The sequence below is a fragment of the Carettochelys insculpta genome, chromosome 16, assembly GCF_033958435.1.
Source record: "Carettochelys insculpta isolate YL-2023 chromosome 16, ASM3395843v1, whole genome shotgun sequence".
In the NCBI taxonomy this organism is placed as follows: Eukaryota; Metazoa; Chordata; order Testudines; family Carettochelyidae; genus Carettochelys; species Carettochelys insculpta.
This window is the reverse complement of record NC_134152.1, coordinates 31971161-31987532: the sequence shown is the minus strand read 5'-3', so window position 1 is coordinate 31987532 and position 16372 is coordinate 31971161. Positions and strand designations below refer to the sequence as shown.

The 16372-nt window shown below is 51.0% G+C and overlaps 1 protein-coding gene across 9 annotated transcripts in view; it reads right to left on the bottom strand.

The window, feature by feature from the left end:
• Nucleotides 1–15763, bottom strand: part of MPRIP (myosin phosphatase Rho interacting protein) — a 183742-nt gene extending 167979 nt beyond the window's left edge. For 2 of the 9 annotated variants that reach the window (XM_075010773.1, XM_075010774.1), the window contains exon 1: nt 14712–15760. In XM_075010773.1, the coding sequence (XP_074866874.1) occupies nt 14712–14831 (120 nt within the window). In that variant the 5' untranslated portion in view covers nt 14832–15760. Of the gene's footprint in view, nt 1–14711 lie in introns of all 9 variants that reach the window. The other 7 variants (XM_075010771.1, XM_075010775.1, XM_075010778.1 and 4 more) reach the window with 4 other exon arrangements.
• Between the last annotated feature and the right edge of the window lie 609 nt (nt 15764–16372).

Below are 16372 nucleotides of genomic sequence, written 5' to 3'. Positions count from 1 at the left end.
GGTGCAGGGCCATGATGGGGATGTGCATTCCATCTATTGCCTCAACACAGTTAGGAAACCCCATGCCAGCAAAGCCATCCAATGAGTGCTAGAAATTTCCCAAACTCACCATCTTCTGCATGAGATGGTGACTGGTTGCATTAGCTACGTGCTTCACCCCACCACCACCGCCCCATAGATCTGCACACTCTGAATTGATTTGCCACTGACCAGTAACTGTTGGGTGTTGCAAACACCCACAGAACAAATGGCACTCACTTGTGACCTGTCAAAGCAGGTCTCATTCTTGTATCACCGCATTTCGGGGCAAGGGACAGTAAATCACAAAGTTCCAAGAAAGTAGCCTTGCACATGTGGAAGTTCTGCATCCACTGCAGTTGTCCCAGACTCCCAAAACAATGTGGTCCCACTATGTGTGTTGGTTTCACAATTCCAGAAACCCTGCTCCACCGTAAGCAATGCATCCAGCATTTCTAAGTTCCTGGTGCCCAGGTCTTCAGTTTCATCTCCACCCTCTTCCCTCCACATCCACCATAACCTCCCACTGGCTTTGTCTAAACAAATACTCTGCAACACTCCAGGAAGCAGCCATAATGCACTGCGCAACACCTAGAAGCAGCTGAGACTTTGGAAAACTCCCAGAAAAAATGGTGCAAGGTTGACTGTTCATTTACACACAAAGTGGGTACTTTGCATTCTGGGAAAATGACATCCAACACTCACAAGCACTTGAAGCACACTTTTCCCCTCCCATAGGCCAAATAGTGCAAAAACCCAGAATGCAACAGGGCAAAGGCACTGTGGGATAGGTACCCACAATGCATTGCTCATGCAGTCAAACTTGGATAAGGCAATGCAGACATACTATTGACCTTTTGAACATTTGTGGACAATAAACTTCGAGTTTTTTATAAAAAAATCAAGCATTAAAAAGTCAACTATTAAATTCAAATTTATTTTGTAGTGTAGACTTAGCTGCTGACTCATCCTGGCTCTGTTTAGCTTCAGTAACTGGATAAGTGTCCCAGTAAAATGTGAGGCAGGACCCAATCCTTTTATGCAACAGGATTAAAATATTAATCCAGAGTGAGCCATCTGCTAATGACAATTAGTTGGGAGAGAACACATCAAAGCCAGGGAGGTCAAACCCCAGCAAAAGCCACATTGGTCAGTGTTGAGATTTTTGGGCCAATCCCAATGGGCAACAGAGAATAAGGCACTGGGCACAGGGCTGGATAGGGCATGCTCTGACAGAGGCTTCTCCCTCGGCCTTTCCAGGATTCACCCCAGATTTAGTCAAAGAACTTAGTTTCACAGAAAGATCCTCATTGCTCTGCACCCCTGCCTCATGACAGCCCCTATTAAATAAGCCTTACCTGGGGCCCCTGTAACTCTGCCACGAAGCCACTGAGAGCTCCATGCCAGTTGGTCAGACGTGTGTCAATGCGCTGATGGGTAGATGATGTAGTAGACTGGTGTGGACCTAGTCTACAGAAACTAAGCCACTCTGCACTGGATAGGGAAAGATGGAAGGAAATAGTGAGAGAGGCATCAGACACCAACGGGTGCTGAGCCCACGGTTATTGATGATGATGATGATAGGGCCCCTGTCACAGTGCTCACCAGTAGGATAGCCACACTATGATCGCATAAATGTTAAGGCCAATCAGGACCATTTACTCTCACCTGGACAATATACGGAGGATATCCCTGTGTTAACTCCTGCTTTGGGTTAATAGCCATGCTTCGCTCGCTGGTTACCTGTTCTGTTCACTCCCTCTGGGACATCTGGCACTGTGGGAAGACAGGACACTGACCTAGATGGACCTTTGGTCTGACTCAGTGTGGCTGTTCTTATGTTCAACCAAAGCATTTCTTCCCCCTTGCTGGAGTTGGCAGGCAGCTTCCCTTCCCCCTTAACTCAGTTCACAAGCTGAGCCCATTAGGCCTACTCCATCCTGGATTTTGGTTTTGTGGGATCTGGGTTGCATGAGAGGAACACACTGCTTCCAGCCCAGCCAACGGGGCCAGCTAGCAGAAAGTGGTCCAGGCCAGGTTTACGCAAGGCTGTCATCCTGCCAGGATGATAATACCCAGGTATTACCAGCCCCAGGACAGAAACCAGAGACAGCCACCACTGGGTCCTATGAACAGAGTAAAGAGTCCTGGGGTTTCCATGCTGCTGGGATAGGGGAGCGGAGCTGGCCCCACGGGGATCCTCACCCACCACGCAGGGAGTCAGCAAAGGGCAGAGGTACCACACAACAGCTTTGAAGAGGTGCTGCCGCGAGGACCGTGCGAACAGCACTAGAGACACAGTGGGACGACAGCACAAGCACCCACATCTGCCCAGATACAAACCAGCCTCCAGTCAGTCAGAGAACCCAACATCCACAGCTGTGCTTGGCCTCTCTGCTCAGATTGCAAAGGGTGTGGATGGCATCTGGGCTGTGGTCACCTGTCTGTTGGGAAACAGTCTGAGACCCACCCACCCGTTATAGGCAGGACATCCACAACAGGAAGGCTCCCAGGAGCTGAACTAGGGACTTGGAGGTGAAAGGTTGCTGAGAGCCACCAAAGGCCTTCAGTTCTCTCTAGAGCACAGGAGGTAAGGGGCGAGGATGGGCCAGGAGCAGGAACGCCCACAGGCCTGTCTGGTCACCCCACTCTGGGGGCAACTGGAGAGCCATCCAAAGAACCTTAACAGAAGCTCCAGCTAAGAGTAGAGAGAACTTGACAACTGGGGTAAGAACGGTCCCCACCAGGGCATACAAGCTGAACACGCCAATTTGGAATCAGCTTCACCCACCACTGGGGCATCTACCATGTGTAGGAATTGCAGCAAGAGCACCAGTCTAGCCTGCCCCAGGAAAACCCGCCCATTGAGGTAACTGAGAAGCACTAGCTGAACACTCGCTCTATGCCTCCTTCAGTGAGTATGGGCTACGTAAGGTGCAGATGGCAGAGGCTGGGCTGTATGCCAGGATGTGCCGCACTGAACCCAAAGCACTCTCATCCTTGGGCTGGGTGGAGGAACCGTATCCTCTTGGGAGAAGATTAGGGCCCACTGTCAACCTACACAAGCATGGAGCAGAAAACTCTGGGATCCTGGGCAAGCTGGAGTATTTTGACCAAGCCTTTTTCCTAAGCCAGGTTTGCTGCCTACCCAACACAGACCCCCAGAAAACACCATCACCTGTGACACCCAAGGGATCTGAGGGGCAGGGGAAGGATATAACATTTGCGAAAACAATGACGAAGACTTCCCCAGGAGCCGCATTTCTGACCTATTGTGGCGCACTCAGAGGGAAAGTTCAGATTAGTCACTGGGAAAGATTCCTGGCTCCGTGCGTGTGCTGGGTCGGGATAATCTGTTTAGGCTGCCGGCAGACGTAATCGGCCTGTCTCAGGCTGAGGCAGGAGTTTTTCACTCTAAGTTGGTCTTGGCAATTGAAGGAAAAGAAAACAGGAGAGGGGCACCCAGGCAAGGCTCAGCCTCTGCCTCTCAGGTCTGAGCACAAACAGGGGGAAACTCACAGACAGGTGGACTCCTGGTTGTGGAAGCCAAACTTTAGGTAACCCTCTAGGTTGCAAAACAGACCAAATGTACAGGGCAGAATCACCAAGGCATCGGGGCCTTTAAATCATACCAGAACCTCATGCTCACCACTCATGACTCAGGCACTTCCCCACGGATCAGTGAGAACCCTTACCCTGTTTTAGCTGGAAAATGGAGGCATACAAAGGCAAAGTGGTTATCCACCAGTCAGCTGGTTAGGCCACAGCAGAGCCAGGAACAATACTCAGACCTGAAACTGCCCTGCCTGCAGGGCTCTCTCCAGAGCCTGCACCAAACAACCCTGTGGGACTCTGCTGGTGTGATACCAACACAAGGCACAGCAGAGCCAAACATTTTCAGCTCCTGAATGCCCACGAGCCCGTGAGACACCAGGTGCAATGCTGGCTGGGCAGCCCTCACCCAGAGGGACCCGGGCACAGCAGACTTCACCCCAGGCCTTCCACACGCAGTAGGCTTTCCGCAACTCTTCACAAGAGCAGGGTGCTTGCTGCGTAACGTTCTGCGTGCCGTATATCCTCCCATCAGGAGCAAGGGGCCTGAACCCGCCACTTAAGCATCTCGGCTGGCTTTGAGCCCATCTCTCTGCAAGATCCCACAGAATCCAGGAAGAGCGCATGAGGCAGGTAGGAGGCTGATTTGTTCCCTCCTGCTGAACAGTGTCTGACACCAGCGAGGATCACAGAGGCTCTATCCCCAGCCCAAGCCACTTCAGCTCCTTGTGTCTCAAGATCCGTAGCCGTCACACGCAGGTAATTAGACTGACCCCCTTTATGCGGAATTTGACCCCTCCCGTCACAGCTTGCCAAGCACTATTGCTGCATGTTCCGTACTGCCTACGTGCTCGCAGCCCTGTGTACACACACACACACACACACACCCCGCAAGCTGCCTCAGGTCTCACGCCCAAGAGACAGGGAGGTGGGGAAGGGGTTGATCGAGACAATGAGAAACCACCAGGGCGATCCACAGCCAGGCAGCAGGTGATCTCCAGCAGGTGGATGCCTCAGGGCTGCATTCAGTCCATACGCTCCATATTCAGACTGACACACGCTTACGGCGCTGGTGCCCCACCCCCACACCACTGGTACTACAGGGCAGAACATGACCGGGGCTTCCTTCCTGATGCCTAGACACCAGAGGGGGGTATCTTCCCACAGAGCAAGAGAGGTGGGCCCAGCAATCAGCAGGCCTCTTCGGGATGTGAGGAGCATCCGCCTCAGCGCCCTGCCGCCCACTACTAGGAGTTACCCTGCCACACAGGGCCTCAGAGCAGAAGCTACGACTGGCTCCTCCTCCCCATACAGCACCCCTCAAAGCTTCCCCAGTTCTCTAGCGCCGGCCAGGACCCTAATGGGCCAATCCCTCCAGCCCCACCTGTTACAGACTCCAGCCACCCATTCTGTTTGGCAAGCTCCTGCCTGTCCTTGAGTCAGGGAGCCTGAGGGTCACTCAGCGGGGTTGAGGTGGTGCATTGCACCCCCCCACTTACCTCATCTGCTTTCCTCTTTGACCCAGGCTGGGGGCAGCTGCGAAACCCCAGGTGCAGGGCTGATGGTCAGGGCCCCCCTCAAGGCCTGCAGTGGAGCTGCCGGGACCTCAGGCAGCAAGGGAACCCCCAGCAGCTGAGACCCCTGAGCTGACAGAAGAGCCTGCAGGACTGGCAGCTGGAATCCCAGGCAGCACCAGGGCCACCAGGTGTGGGCTGGCAGCGGGGGGGATCCTGGCATGGGGTGCAAAACCTGGGCAGTGCTGCAGCACTTCCTACTTCCTCCACCTTGAAAGATCAAGTCCAAATATTGTGGTAACAGGTACCAGGCCCTCCCAGGAGCACAGAACTGGGGGACATGCTTTCTGGGCCGTTCTCTGGCTGTCAGCTCAATGGGCCATAAGAAAAGCGATTAATAATAGCCTCTTTCCCCCCCAAGGCCCTGGTCCTTGCTGCAGGAACCAGGCCACTAGACCAAAGCCCACAACCACTTGCAGCACAAACTCCAGTCCCAGAGGCTGGTCTCGCCCCGTCCCAGGGGATGGAGGCCTTGATGCCGCCTCGAGGCTGAAAGCAGCAAAGAAACCCATGGAAGATGGAACCCAGGACGACCCTGAGCAGGAGGGGGAGGGGAACCTGGGAGTATTTCCCAATGGAAGGGCAGGCAGCAGGATCAGGGGAGTATGGGGCAGAGACGGGCCTGTGTTTGCACATGCAGGACTCGTCCCAGAGGTGTCAGGCCAACCCACAGCTCCATCTCGCATCCACTGCCTGGCAGCTGCTGACTTCCTCAGGCCAACTGGCCTCTCACCAACTGGCGGGGCGGAGAGAGATGGCGGAGAGCAAAGAAGCCCTAAGGGAAGCGCAGAGCCAGCCTGAAGGCGGCCGTAACTTTCCCGGCATGCAGCAGCACTAGCAACCCATCACCTTGGAAACGTCGCTGGGCGGCCCAATGCCAGCAGATGGACACTGGGAATAAGAGCTGAGCTATAAGTCACAACCACCACACCCCAGAGCCCTCATGCAGCTCCTGCTTTGGTAGCTAATAGGATCCCATCAGACTTCGTTCCCATCCCGACGACACACATGCTATAAATGGCGCGAACCTGGCATGCCTAGATAAATACAGCCTCCCTCAAGAGACAGCCCAAAGCCAAGTTACGCGCTGCCCAGTGTTCCCTCTATGTTTTCCCCATTCGTGTGTGGAATAAGTTTTGTTATGTGCGCCAAACGCCTGAACAGATGTGCACCACCCCCTGCAGCTAGGAGCAGGCATTGTGGGCGCTTTGCTAATTAGCTGAGCCACATCTGAATTTCTCCTGGGTGGCCATCCAAGTGCTCCACTTACAGCAAACACAGGTGTCACCTCCTCCTAGCACCAAGAAGCTTGGGTCTTCCCCCTTTTGAAGGGACTCCAGCAGCTGCTCCCCTCTTGCCCACACACCAGCCTTGTCTTCCTGCACAGACTGGGATTCAAAGGGCGCCCGCACCGCACATCTGGTGACACGCAGCTTTGCAGCAAATGCTGCCCCATAGCACAAGCCATCACCAGAGCACGTGACAGAGCAGAAGCAGGCAGCTTTGAACCAGGAACGGGGGGCTCCCACAACAGCAGGTAGGTCTGCAGGGCAGGGCAGACAGTCAATGGCAGAGGCAGCCTGACACAAAGTTCTCATGGCACCTCTCTGCTGTGGGTATCAGTGGCACTGCCCAGTGCATCCTGTAAGCTGGGCACTCGGGCAGCTGCCCAGGAGAGATTCAAGTGCCACCCAGCTGATTAGCAGAGCGCCCACAGTGGACAGTATGTATTTCTATTGGGGGCGCACATCCCCACATGCCTGGGTGCACATAACAAAATTTATTCTACGCCTGGATGGAAAAAGTTAGGGGGAACATTAGCACCAACCCAATGTTATGGTGAACCCCAAATAAAAAAAGAGTGTTTCCTCTCCAAAACTAGTTTCTGCCTGTGAAGTCCCCCAGGGAAGCAAGAGAGAAAAGGGGCTTGATCACATCTGTCCTGATCCTAAAATTTCCTTGACACAGTCCCAACGCTTCCCCAGTTCCAGCCTGGACCCTCCCTTGTGCCCTTCCCCCTCAGTCCCACACACTGGGAGGTGGGACAGCCCCTCACTGCTTCAAGCCTATGGGTTGTTTTACCTGGCTGCCCACAAGGATGGAGGTCAGGGCACCAGTGCCTTTAACAGCCCCTTGCACCCACCTCCCTCAGCACACATGGCCTGTCACTCCAGGGTAACTGGGCAGAAAAGGTCCGTCGGATCATCTAGTCCATATCAAGTCCAGGCTGTGTCCTGTTGCTCACTGCAGGGCTCTGCCAAGTGGTGTTCCAAACATCCTCACAAACAGAGCATCCACAACTCCCAGGAGAATCCAAAAGATCTCACCAGGGCTCTGCTGAGAGGGAACAATCATCCCTGGGGAAGTCACATAATCACCGCTTGTAGTAACAGGCATAAGCGTCTCCAATGAAGGCTGCTAATAACTTTGTGAATGCAAAAAAGGCAGGTTTTCCGAAAGCAGGGGTTTGTACAAGAAACCATCCAACTCCTTTGCAATACACGTCTAGCAATGGTGCCTGCAAATGGATGGTTGTGCATCTAAGTGGGCTCACAGGACAGGTGAAACAGGCTGACCATTCTGTTACAGCTAAGAGGGAAAAGCACAGCAGGATGCAGGGGAAACATGCATGGCTGCAGCCTGTATAGGTCAAACCTCTCTAAACCAGAACTCACGCATCTGGCAAATTCTGTAATCCAGCATTGTTTTAGTTAGCTGGACGACCACTTATCATGGGCGTGGCCAAGTTTCCCCTGGTCCCATAAAGTTTGTTTCCAGCCACCAGTCCTGGCTCTCAGTGTTCCGTGCTGTTATTTAGCTGAAATTTACCCCTAAATGTCTTCTAAGAGCCCAGTAAGCAGTGGAAGTGTTGGTAAAGTACTAGAAAATATTGACTTCCCATCATCCAGCAACGGTCAGGTCCTGAGAGTGCCAGACAAGAGAGGTTCAACCTGTACTACATTTGGTCATGGGTACAAGAGAATTTCACTTTCCAGGGAAGTCAAGATGGATCAAGAAGGTAGGACATTCCTGAGGCAGAGAAACTACTGAAGAATGAATCCCAACTTTGTTCCCAGACCCAGTGGCAGGGGAAATTGCAGACAAAATTTTATTCCTAACTTTGATTCTGCCAAGGGCCATCCAGTCATTTGTGTTTCCACTACAACTCTTCCCCAAACTTTCTGCAATGCCCAGGGCCTTCCATCCTCCCTTGCTAGGCAACTCACATAGGACAGAGTAACAGCAACGAAGGGTCCTGTGGCACCTTATAGACTAACAGAAAAGTTTTGAGCATGGGCTTTCGTGAGCACAGACTCACTTCATCAGATGCAGATTTCCAAGACCAGCATCTGATGAAGTGAGTCTGTGCTCATGAAAGCTCATGCTCAAAACTTTTCTGTTAGTCTATAAGGTGCCACAGGACCCTTCGTTGCTGTTACAGTTCCAGACTAACACGGCTACCCCTCCGATAGGGGAGAGTGTGATTTTGTTTGGCATGCTGAGGTGGATTGTGCATGTCTACCTGTGGGGAAAGGAAGTTAGAAGAAAACAGTCTATAGAAAGTTAAAAGAAAAGAAACACATCCTTCTCCCTAAACTTCCCCCACACCCAAAAAACCACACACACCAGGCAGAGCTAGCTCCACTAGCCCTTGAAACAGAATCCTACGGACCTCTGTCCCTTCCCACTGCAGCAGCTTATGGAGGCAGCTTTGACATTTTCAGAAACTCTTCCCTGTTTGGTGCTACTAATTAGACAATTACAGCTGGATTTTTGCAGCATGATGCAACTAGTCAGGGAGTCAGGAATGCAAGCGAGTGAGCAGGGGCTGTTTTCCAGGGCTCCAGCTTTTCAGGAAAGATTAGATCTTCCTCAGAAGAAAACAAAAGGAAGCAGGGAGGAAACTAGATCATAGGTGCACCTCTCAGTCAGCCCCACTGTTCCTCTGGGATTCGGCACCTGGAAACAAGGGGTAAAGAAAATACAAAAACACACCACCTAGCATCCAATGAGCAAGAAGGCTGCCTTGATCCAGTGCCAGATGGCTATATCAATGCAATACAAAGAGCAGGGAAGGCTCTCCATTCTGTTCTCATTACTTTTACGCAGTCTCATTTCTCCACTAATATGGGTCCTGCCTGGCAAACCATGGACAGAATTTGGTGAGTTCCACCCACACAGACTCTGGTGGCCAGAGGATGACTACCCAGAGCTTCCTGCGCAAGACAACGTGAGAGACCAAAAATACGGGCAGTCTTTAAGGGAGACTGGCCAGGCATGTCCAGAACAAGATTAGGATCTCGTTTCATTTACAGCCCCTGCAGTTGTTGCAAGGCTGCAACGCCCAGTGTATGCAGATCTCCAAACTGGGTTCATTCATCCCAAGAACACACACACTGGACCATTTGCTACCAATACCATATTGGTTCTTATTGAGCAGAACTCCCCCGTTTTCTTCCTCGGAGATCCAGGATGAGTTCCTTAAGCTTCACGTTCATTAAAGCAAAACTCAGCCCTTTATGACAGCAAAAGGGTCTTCAAATAGAAGCAGATCCCTTCGCTTGTCAGTCATGCTCAGCAATGGCCTAATTGTGCTCTCTGAAACTAGTGGTAAAACTCCTGGCAACTTCAATGGGAAGCAAAGTTAAACCCAAGCCACTTGAAAATCCCACCCTAAATCTTACTATCCACCTGCACCATCTCATGGTCTCAGCTTCTGATTCTTCTGCCCCATCACTGGCTACCCTTCTAAATGTGCCAGACCACAGCCCCATTTACTGAAGTCCTTATTCAAGCCAAAAGATTAAGGTATCCATGTTGAACGTTCTTCGCAAGCCTGAGAGATACCAGAAGTATAAGGTCACATCTTAAATATCCACCAGATCAAGGGGGAGCAGGTGCAGGGGAGGGGAAAAATCAATTTATCATATCGATACCAGATGCAATAAAATCGAGCAGTCTCCCATCAAACAAGGAGTTACTGGATCTAAGCACATCGACTTCAGACACATTATTCACTTAAACTGACAACCTGCGGTCATGTACATGAGGCCTAAATTATCACCAAAAGCCCAAGGAGTCACAGAATAAATAGAAATAACATGGGCAAAGATACAATGAAAGTCGACATGGGAATGAAATTTGCACACAATATTCTAGCAATCACCTGAGCAGAAGCTGTTTGCACCAAGTAAATGGGCAGAGAGGCGCACAGATGGCAGAATCATGTCTATTATTATCCAAAACATTAGATGAAGGCAGTAATGCCCTCAGGAACACAGAAATTAAAACAGACTTCTTTCTGGGCAAGAGGAAAAGTCACTGTGGAGGGAGAAAGACGGATGGGAAAGACTGATTTTTAAATTAGGTATTCTTGGGAATCAATGCCAGGATCTGAAATGGACATTGACAGATTAGAATATATATACAGATCTTTAAAAATTCCTTAGCTGTGCTGCTTAACACTGAGAGAACAATTACCCTCTCCCATGCCCAGAGATCAGACTTCATTTTTTACACTTCTTTTATACTGTATATTTACATTTTGCACTTCCCTCAATTTGCATGACAGTCAGTTTCATCTGTGATCAGTTTCTAGTCAATTTCATTTTCAGGAGTAGCTATCCTTCCTAGAGACATAACTGATAAGCACTTAAGAAACAACCCAGTCCTACATGTAACCAAAGGCAGAGTGAATAAAGCTATGCAGGGAGAGGACCTGTAAAAGGACCACTTCTCATGCTGCCAGGCTGCAAAAATCTGGATTTCTACTAGAACAGAGGAATGTTGCCTCCTTGCAAAGAGTTTTTATTATAATTAAAATAATCAAGGCAACCATTCACTTTCCTGGCCTAGGGTTTTAAAAAATTTATTTCTACAAAACCAGATATCCAGGGTAAGTCTGTCCTGATGCCATCCCATGAACATTTAAGTAACGAGGATGGTTTTTACAGCACGTGACAAAGAATGGCAGCTCTGAAGAGCTGACGTCCTCTGTGTAAACACAATCGCAACAACATCCTGTCCTGAAAAGACTTTGCACCCAGAGTGAGGGACTTCCCAACCCATTCATTCTCTTGGCCTCTCTGCTGCCTAGAAAGGGGCAACTACTGCCACTTGCGAAGGAAGTTCGCATAATGGACTATTTAAGCAGCTTCTTGGGCCTGTCCACTGTAGCTTTCCTCTGGTCCTAAATTAATGGGCAAAGCTCTGTTCTGGACAGCCAGCAGCTGCCCCCTGACATCTTATCTTTAAATCAAAAGGGTCAGAATCTGCTCTCAGTTTCACTGGTGGAAGTATGGAATAACACCACTAGCGTCATTCCCTACTCACACCATCCTACCAGAGAAGACACTAGCATGGTTAGCATCAGACAAGGAGAAATGGAACTTGTCTGTCCTCCATTCTGAGGCACAAAAGGAATGGACAATGATGCAGAAGGAACCATCAGTCACTTTGTTTAATCCATCCGCCTTTTCTTCCTGGGAATACACCATGTGCAGCAGGAGGGGGTGGGGTGGGGTGAGGGGAAACAGCTCGTGTCTAAGCCCTCTGCCACGACTTGTTGTGGGAGCCTTGAAACTTTAGACCATGAACTACCAGGTTTTATGGGAGGATGGAGCAGCCACGAAGTCAGCCCAGCCGCTCACAGGCTTCGAAGTCAGGCATGTGCTTAAGTGTTTTGCTAGACCCGGGGCTAAAAAACCCCTTGGATAGGAAAGCACCTTATCCACCACGGCTGTAAACTACAAGAAACCATCCAAGGCTGAAAACTAAGAGCCAATTGTGCATCTCAAAACACAAATACGCACACGTCCATACCTAGGGCAGCTTGTGTGGAGCATCTTTGTATTTAGTGAGTACGACAAATGAAGGCACCGCCAACTGTGACAGGTCACTCCCAATTAACACAGAAAAACAACTCAGAAACCTCACTGTAGTAGTCCAAAGATTAACGGTTTAGTGTTTGCGCTGTGCTTTGAACCTCAAAATGACAAGTACAATTCTCAGTAAGAGCCCCGAGTGTTATTCTGAATGCATGTTTGATTTAACTATGTCACTGAGAAATATCAGCCCCTGTTAAATATTTGTAGCACTGACCCAGGATATGGGCCACACTGTACCAAGTGTTTGCAAAATACATACTAAGAGGCAAGTCCTGTCCCAAAGAGCTTTCAATTTCAGATAACTCACAACATACCGGGTGGAGGAACGGATACGGTTCAGTGCATACTGTTGCACATTTAAAAAAAAAAAAAAAAAAAAAAAAAAATCAGAAAGTAGTGCTAGTGTTTTGGTGCCAAGTGTCCTCATCTTCCCCTTGAGCCAAGCAGCAAAAGGTCAGGCTGGATGAATGAAGAACTTTTCTAGCCTTGCTATCTACAGACCCATTGACAGGCTGACAACAGCTTTGTCTAAATACAATATGGGTAAAACATCGTTTCCATTCAGCGGTGTAAATATGACCTACCAAGGCAACAGCACCAAAAGTCTCATTCAAACCACCGCTTAGGATTGAGGGACGCCCCAAATCACCCACAAATGGTGCTTTTAAAAAACAAAACAAACCTCTCACTTGGCATAGATGCCAGAGAAACAGCTAGTCAGGTTTACATTTTAGCATTACCAAATACACACAACCCCTGGCTGTTTTTTCAAGAGCAAAGTCTCTTGGTCAGGAAAGTTTCTCTTTAACATTAAATGACTAGCCTAGCCAGGCATGAAAACAGAACTTCCTCACAGTAAGGTTCAGTACACCAAACTAGCAAAACAAAAAAGCAGTACAGTAGCACTTTAAAGACTAACAAAATAATTTATTAGGTGATGAGCTTTCATGGGACAGACCCACTTCTTCAGACCATAGCCATACCAGAACAGACTCAGTATTTAAGGCACAGAGAACCAAAAACAGTAATCAAGGTTGACAAATCAGAAAAAAAAATTATCAAGGTGAGCAGATCAGAGAGTAGAGGGGACTCATTAGTTTGGGGCATGCAGGTGGAGGAGAAAGAAAACAAAAGTCCACAGAAGCTGAGCCCACTGAGTAAGATACTTGATGGAAGGATACATCACACAGGACACCCTTCCTTATGTTTCAAGTGGATTTACTTCTCCCTTGCTCTCATAGCCAGATAGCCTATAAACTTACAATCCACTAGGCATACCAGGGTGGGAATCATACCCTCTCCAGTCCCCTGTAAGTACTTCTTCAGTCCCTACTGTACCCACTTTTCCTGAAGAAGCTCCCCCATCCCCCTGAGAGTCAAACCCACTGAGCAAGCAGCCCCCCTGCCCAGTCCCAGGCAGCAACCTTGAAACTGACATTGCAATTAACCCCGGGAAAAGGCTGGAGGCAGTGGAAGGGACTGAGCAGCAAAAAGCAAAGGAGAGCTTGTGTGAGATGGGTTAAAAAAATCAAGCTCTCCACGTAGATACGAGCCTGGCGGGACCCCAAAGACAAACGCACACAGTTCTCTCGATAAGTAACCAAGCCATCGGGCCTTTTTTTGGCTCACAAAAGCCATGGATCACATTGCTCATGGGTAGGAACACAGAACAACTCTGTGGGTGCTGGGGGAGAGGCAAACTTCAGTTTGTTCCCCTTTGTCCAAACAAACAGTCTATCAATTACTCCCCCCCTTTCTCCCCCATTCACACAGGCGCGCGCTTCCCTCGTCACATTTTTTCCATATTAGCTTTCAGATTTCATTATCTCCCCCAGCAATATGTCTGATCTCATTTCCATAATAGGATTGCAAGCCTGGCTGTCAGGAGGAGTGGGCGAGGGGGAAAACGAGAAAATGTTGCTAGATTATGAGAGCTTCTATGCCCCGCCCCCCCCCAAACACACACACACACACACACTTCAGGGAAGATCAACAGCTCTGGGTGCATTTTTCTTCCCCAGACATGTTTATACTCACGCCAAGCGCTCGTGTGAGAATATGCAGCTGAAAAGCAAGACCGCTCCTGGAAAACTTTAAATTTAAACTTCCAGAGCAACCAGGAAAGATACATTAGGGATCCTCAGCCCGTAGTTTACAAAGGTCTCACTGGAGGGAAAAAAGCTGCTCCCTCCAGCGCCTGGAGCGCCTTCGATTTGGTTGAAATTGCCTTTGAAATCTCTGTACTTGAGATGTTCGGATTGCATAGCTCTAGGGAGAAAGCCCTGCCCTAGTTTCTTCAGAAGGGCTTTGAAATCCCAATTATTTTTTCCTTGCCAACTCAAGTTTTTTTTCTTTTTAAAACTGCCCTTCTCTCAAGACACACACACACACACAGAGCCTTTCAGTAGTTCCCACTTGGGCTCACACACAAAAGGAAGCGATTTAAAACAATAACCAACACCCGTCTGTATCACAGACCCAGGACCTAAAGCGTGCATGAAAATAAAATAAAATAAAGTCCATTTCCTCTCCATGAACGAGTCACAGACCAAGTCCACCCGTCCGGCCCATTTCAGATACACTGCTGACCCAAGCACAGTCATGCAAACAGCTCACTTGAAACCCCCAAAAGCGGATTTATTGGGAGAGGGCAGGGGAATAAAACAGGCCCGGGACTCACCTGGTTTAAATCTTCGTCATTGAGCAAATGGGATTCCCGAGGCTTAAAACAATTTTGACATTTGCTCTTATTAAAAATGTTGGCTTGAAATTTCCTGCAGGGGTTCTCTTTAGCAGACATGGTTTGGTGGCCCTGCTCGACCAGGCAGGTTGTCCCCACTTTGGTCTTGTAACCAAACACAACGAGATCCCGGGCTTCGGGTCTTTGAAAGTGGAGGGAGAGGGGAGGCCGGACAATTCCTTCCAGGCGAGTTGTCTTTCAACCACTTCCAGGATCACGAGGCCACGAAGCAGAGTGTCAGCGGCGCCTGGAGCCCCGTAGCATCCCAACTTCCACGGGGGGGCAGATAGAAGGCACGCACTCGCCAGCCCGGGGGCGCGAACCAGCTGCTCCCCTAAGCCCAGACTAAGCCAGGGACTTCTTCACCCCCTGCAAACAGAGGCAATCCAGAGGCAGGGCCAAGAGCGGCTTGGAGGTGGAACTCCCAGCGGATCGGATTCCCCTCCACGGAGAAAAAAAAAATAATCAAATGCAGAATATAGGTATTATATATAAAAAGCAGCTCCGCTGCCCTCCCACCCCGCACACGTTAAGGCACAATCGCAGGCCGGCTCGGGAGCAGCTGGCTGCCCGCACGGGTTGGGTCCTTACAGGGAGGGGGCGATTTTCCATGCATAATAATCCAGATTTTTTAAATCCGCCTCGGCGTGTGGGAATCCGGGAGAGCAAAGCGGCAGCAAAAATAAACCAGGCGACTTCCTCCCTTCCCCCCCCTCCCCGCCGCTGGGGAGAGGGACTGCCCAGGAGATCCTCGGACAAGGCGCAAATCCCATCGGCTGCCCGGGGGTCTTCTTGCAACGCCGCCGCCACAGCCGCCGTCAGGCCGCCCAGGGACGCATGCTGCGAGGGAAACGCCTCTCGGCTGCAAGGCTGATTGTTTATTGCCTGCCCCGGGGGCCAGGCAGCCGGCCCCCACCCCGGCGCGCGCGCCCCCCGCCGCTGCGCTGCGCTGCGCTGCGCTGCGCCCCGTGCGAGCTGCAAAAGGGTTGCAAAAAAAAGAAAATCACCCGCCCCGCACCCTCTGGCGCTCCCAGGGTCCGGGCCGAGAGAGGGGGGGTGGTGCTCCGGGCTGTGATGGGCATTGCTCTCTAGCCAATGGGAGGCTCGCTTGGCTGCTAACAAAAGAAAGCTCTGGCCAATCAGCGGCAGGGGAAAAGGGCGGGCGGGCGCTTGTTGGGGGGGTGGGGCAGGGAGGGAAAGGAGGAGAGCGGGGCGGGCCCGGCTTGGTGGGCGCGTGCAGCCCCCCCGGGGCGCCCTGACAGCTGGGGCTGCGGGGCTCGGGCGGGGGCAGGCGCGTCTTGCAGCGGTTTGCATGGGGGGAGCTGGAGGGATGCGCCGGCTCTGGGCTCGCCAGCAGGGCGTGCTCCGGTTGTGCGTCCCCCCCGGCGCAGGCCGCTCCCCTCCTTGCACAGGGCGCTCGCCGAGAGGCGGGATCCCTCGCTAGTCTTTCGCTTTACAAAGGGTGAAGCTGCCGCCGCTTACGGCTCCCCACACCCACCGCCTGTGGAGTGACCGGGCTGCAAGCCGCTGAAACACCCGGCCCAAAAACTCCGGGGGGGGGCCGGCGGAGGGAGAGAGATCGTTATATAATAGCACCACCT